The sequence below is a fragment of the Monoraphidium neglectum genome, assembly GCF_000611645.1.
Source record: "Monoraphidium neglectum strain SAG 48.87 unplaced genomic scaffold scaffold02212, whole genome shotgun sequence".
NCBI lineage: Eukaryota > Viridiplantae > Chlorophyta > Chlorophyceae > Sphaeropleales > Selenastraceae > Monoraphidium > Monoraphidium neglectum.
Window position 1 is genome coordinate 1 of NW_014011416.1, and position 5,130 is coordinate 5,130.

A 5,130-nucleotide genomic window follows, 5' to 3' on the forward strand; every position below is an offset into this window, starting at 1 on the left:
GTAGGGGTGGGGGCGATAGGCCTCAGTGCTGCGCCTTTCGGAAAGGGAAGGGCCTTGCCCGTGCAGGTATCTGAGATGGACGCGCTGATATCAGCCTGCTTGCAACCACGGTGCACGCGGTCAAATTATGGTGACCACTGCTGCTGCCAACAACCGCTGCTGTGAACAAACAGCTGCTGCGAATAGCGGTGGGCACAGCAGACAATGGATTCCACGTCACCCAACCAAACACACAGCATCATCTGGGACCATATCGGGTCAATACGCTTCGTTGAGTAGGAGCAGAAGATACAGACAATTTGCCGGCTGGCTGCAAAGCCCTGGCACACACCGCCGCACCTGAATGTCCCAGGGCAGCTTCGGCGTCACCAGGTGTGGCAGGCGGCTCTCGGGGTCCCCGTACGTCACCAGCATGAAGCAGCCGCCAGGCACCAGCACCCTGCAAGGCGGCGGCAGACGGGCTGCCTCCTCAAAAACAGTCGTGCATGTGTGGGGGCGCGAACATGCGTCGCAGCGTGCGCATGCGAGCCTGCAAGCCCACACCAGCGCCCGCGTTATTGGGCCACCCCAGAATTGTCTGCAAAATGGCCTGCTAAGCACAACCAAGGGATTGCTTCGCCTGCAGGCTCTCAGGCCTTTAAGCGTTGAAACAAGTCAGAAATCTCGCCTGCAGCACTCCGCCAGCGCCGCCGCCGCGTTGGCGACCGGCGACTGGCCGCACACGATGGCGTCCAGGGTGCCTTTGTCCAGGACGCCGGCAAAGGCGCCGTCTGCAAACTGGGGCATGCTCCTGAGAAGCACAGCGCAGCAGCCAGGCGGGGGGGAGGGTATCGATGATCGGTGTGGGGGCCGTTGCGACGGCCTGTCTCATGGGCACGTCAACGTGTCCAGCGGCGAGGCGGGCGGCGAAACCTCTCACTGCACCACGGGCGGATGCTGCTCTGGTGGCTTGAGCTTGCTGCGCCATGATCAACACATCCATCCGCGCCCACGCAACTCAAACAATGCAGATGTTAATACCTTGCAGTGGCTGACGGCTGACCGACGGCAGACGGGGAGGGGGGGGCTTTCAGCGTCGCGGTGCCGCCGCGCTTTGTGACATCAATTCATTCTGTTTGATGCCCACCTCACATCCGCTGCCACGTACTCCAGCTCAGCGATGCCGCTGTGCAGCTTGGCCATCTGATCCACCACCACCTGCACATCACACCAGATCACACCAGATCACACCAAGTGAAATCGGGCTAGGTCAGCATCGGTCCAGGTGGAGTGAGTGGTGCCTGTGAGCAGGTCACCAGCCGGATGGTGAGGCCCACCGCCGCATCAAATCGCGTGTCGAAATGACGGCACAGCCCAGCGCCAGCGGCCACCACCGCGTCCCGGGCTCAACGCAGGCACCAAAGCCGCACACGTCTCAAAACGTCGGGAAGACGCCCCCGAAACGGGCCCCGACACGGGAATGGCGACGTCCGCAAGGCAGCACCGCCCATGGCGGCTGCACGATCTACGGCAACCGGCGCGTGACTCACCGTGGAGACGTCCACGTTGACGACGCGCCTGAAGCCGCCCTCCCGCACCATGCCCTCCTGCAGCCGCGACGTGCCCGCGCCCACCTGGCGTTTCAAAGTTGCGACAGGCGGCGCCGCGGGCGGGTGCTGAAGGACTTGCTGGCGGCGCGGCGGGGATCGCTGTGCACGGCCGCCGGCCCCGCCGGGTGCTCGGCGGAGCCTTCTTCTCTCGCGCCTGCCTGCCATCATCCTCGGGGGCCGCGTCGCAACAGCTGCGGCCAGCGCACGGCACCCTTCATGGCCAGCAGCGCGCCAAGCCGCTCACTGCAACGCACGTTGCCCACCCCATGAGCCGCCGCGTTGCGCCTGCATGCATCGAGCCTTGACCAAGCGCGCCCGCTGCTGCGTCTACCACCCCAGTCAAGATGAGATTTGTCGGTCCCCTCACTACCCTAGAAAACTCAAACCCTGGCTCACGTGCAGCAGGGGCTCCTCTGGTTTGAAGTGCTTGAGTATGACCTCCTTAAGTCCCGGCCAACCCTGATACCTGCAGTGTGGTTGGAAATCATTGTTGATGGTATGCAGATGCTTCAGTCAACGCACGCACGTGCGCACGCCGCAGGATCCCCACCTCAACCAGGCGGCGCGATCGGCCGCACGTCCACCGCCGCTGTTGTAAGCGCAGCCCGAAACAACCCCTGGTCTGCAAGCCCCCTGTGTTGTCAAGCGCTTCATGGCACCCTGCTGCACCCCGTTTCACCCTGCCGCTGCCTGGCCGCGCTTCCCGGGGCGCACCAGTCAAACGTCACCGGCTCCCGCGCGTAGCGGTCGTCCCAGTAGCTCGCCTCCCCATACTGCCGGCGTTTCGGTTGGGGCATGTACAAGGCCGGCGTACGAAACATGAGTGTACATAATTGCAATTCGAACATGGCTGGGCCTCAAGCGCCGCTCCCCATTGCTGCCGTGCTGCTCATGCTGACGCTGCGCCTGCACACGCGCGCATGCAGCAGGATGACCGGCCTCGATGCGAGCAATCATACCTACGGGCATCACACCACGGGTCATTCTCACATTTTGATGCGGGATTGCTGGTGGGGGTGGCGGAGGAGGAGGCACATCGTCCTCCATGGCGTCGCACCCGTACAAGGAATGCTGGAAACACCCCACAGAATCTTTGTGCAAGGACGCGCTGTCACTAAAAGCTACCCAGATCGGTTCGAGAAATCTCGCTGCTGGTTGCTTTCAGGCGAGAGGCGGCACAGTGCTTACGGCACTTGACCGCATATCGGCTACCATTTGTAGTGAGCAGGATCCTCAGACTTCTTGTCCGGCACTATGATACTACCCGTAGTCGCGGTGGGGTGACACCTGGCGAGTGCATCTTCAATGTCCTGCCAGCAGCGCTCACTGCCTGCAAGGGAGCTGGCATGTACTCTGGATATGCACTGCGTCACAGTCACCGGCCTCCCACCTCATCCCACAAGCCAAGCCTCTGCCTGTCGGCCTCGGGCTGCGACTAGACCGGGTGCGACCTTCGATGGCGCTCGTGCTGATGGGCTGCAATGGTGCGGCGCCGCTGCCGAAACAAATACGGCAAATGCGCATTGCATGTTGTGGGGGAGACTGCCTCCACACGGTGCGTATCGGCATCCCTTGGCCTGCCAACTGCATTGTTCCTGTATGAACAGGGGATAGCAACCATGTGCCCATGTACATGTCCGTCGTGTTGTTAGCAGTACAACCTGTGCATCAAGACGGCTGCCAACCTGGAATTTCCGTAGGCAGAGGAATGATTGAGGCTGTTGATATCGTGCTTGGCTGCCTTCTTTTTTGTAATCTGATCTTTCACGCCCACCTTCAGCATCCTCTGCAAGCCATGCAGCCTGGATCCATGGATGTATTGAAGGCTCTGCAACGGACGTATCTAGCAGACTCTGCCATGATACATCAGCCCCCAACCTGACCATGAGGTCTGCTGTTGAGGCTGTCATGCACAATGGGCGCCGGTGCGCACCAGGCGCCGGGCGCGGGCTCTGGCCAAGCAACCCAATGCAGTGCGACCACGACGGATGACTGTCCAGTTGCCACCAGCAAGCCAGGCGCGCCTCTGCTGCGGTCGAACGACCGTGTAGCAGACTTGATGTGCAGTGCCCTTGCTTTTGAAACAGTGTCAATCTCGCAAATGTGCGCTGCAACGGTTACATTTGTGCCACATTTCAACTATTGCTGGAACCGTTGAGTGTATGTGTGCTGCGTAGAAACGCCTGCTTGTTTTGGGAGCAGCCTTGGGGGACAGGCGGGGGCGCTGTAGGGTCGCGCCGCCGCTTGATGTCATGCAATCACATGTTCTTCAGTCACCCGACACACTCGCAGCTGCAGGTGCAGCGCCTGGCCTCGTGTGGCGCCATCACTCCACGGAAGTATCGTCGCTTATAATTCGCGTAGCCAACCTGGGCTGAAAGGCTTGCCGCCAGATCGCGATCGGTTGCAGCACTTCGTTCTTGCTCGGTGCTCCGGCCCCTCCCACTTTTCAAACATGCCGGGACGTTTTGATGGGCGCGTCGCTATCGTCTCCGGCGCGGGCAGGGGCATCGGCAAGGCCATTGCTACACGGCTAGCTGCTGAGGGCGCCAGCGTGCTGCTGTTTTCCCGGACCGAGTCAGAGCTGCAGACGGTGGCGGCGGAGATCGAGGCGTCAGGTGACATGGCTGATGTTCAGCTTGTTGTTGATAATTTGCGATGCATTGCTGCTGTATGCTGCTGCGATACGAGCGCCCACACACTGCTTTGTTAGGCACATGCCTCAGTGCCCGCAGCTGCCTCGTCTCGAGTGCCCAACATCACCCGCACCCTCCAATCAAGGCATCCTAGCGCTCTGCACAATCGCCTGTGCCATATCTCATGCCCCATCCGCTGCCATCCCTGACCACAATTGCATGTCGAAGTGCACACAACACAGCCCACACCACACACACACACACACACACACACACACACACACACACACACACACACACACACACACGCAACCAGGCGGCGCGGTCCACTACGTCGTCGCGGACGCCTCCAAGGAGGACGACGTGGTCCGCGCCGTCGCTGCGGCCGAGGAAAAGTTTGGCGCCCCCGCCGACATCTTCATCGCCAACGCCGGGTGGTACCCCTTCATCAAGCTCGACGACGTAACCTTGGACCAGTGGAACGAGGTGGGGCGCGCGCCCGTGGCGGGACACGACTGCTGGTGTCTCTTGTGGTAGTTTTTTTTCTGGTATAAATTGCATGTGCATGACATTACTGTTCAGCCGGGCGCGGCTAGACCCCAGATTTTGAGGCTGAGGCCGGCAGCTCCCTCAAAGTCCACAGGAGCTACTACGGCATGCTCTCAGCGGGCGCCGGCCTGACGCCGTGCTCGTCCTTCCGCGGCCGCCAGTCAACCCCGCTGCCAGCGCCAACCTCAACACCAGCTCACCCCGCCTGCGGCCCGGCCCGCAGATCATTGCCGTCAACCTGACGTCAGCGTTCCTGGCGGTCAAGGCGGTCACCCCGGGGATCGTCAAGGCCGGCAAGGGCGGCCGCATCGTGCTGATCTCATCCATCTCCGGCCCCAGGGTGCGCCGCGCAGGGG

General features: G+C 61.6%; 2 protein-coding genes across 2 annotated transcripts in view; one reads left to right on the plus strand and one right to left on the minus strand.

Moving 5' to 3' along the window:
- Nucleotides 1–654: 654 nt before the first annotated feature.
- MNEG_10181 (hypothetical protein) lies at nucleotides 655–2,386 on the minus strand (the record flags this gene model as incomplete). Its single annotated transcript, XM_014041345.1, has 5 exons — nucleotides 655–790; nucleotides 1,127–1,197; nucleotides 1,530–1,613; nucleotides 1,986–2,055; nucleotides 2,304–2,386. The coding sequence occupies 5 exons, from the start codon at nucleotides 2,384–2,386 to the stop codon at nucleotides 655–657; spliced, it is 444 nt and encodes a 147-aa protein (XP_013896799.1).
- Nucleotides 2,387–4,044: 1,658 nt separating this feature from the next.
- The window catches only part of MNEG_10182 (3-oxoacyl-[acyl-carrier-protein] reductase), a gene marked incomplete at both ends in the record, with an annotated part of 2,787 nt that continues 1,701 nt past the window's right edge, over nucleotides 4,045–5,130 (plus strand). Inside the window, 3 exons of the mRNA XM_014041346.1 lie at nucleotides 4,045–4,207; nucleotides 4,542–4,711; nucleotides 4,998–5,114. Of these exons, the coding sequence (XP_013896800.1) occupies nucleotides 4,045–4,207; nucleotides 4,542–4,711; nucleotides 4,998–5,114 (450 nt within the window). The remainder of the gene's footprint in view (nucleotides 4,208–4,541; nucleotides 4,712–4,997; nucleotides 5,115–5,130) is intronic.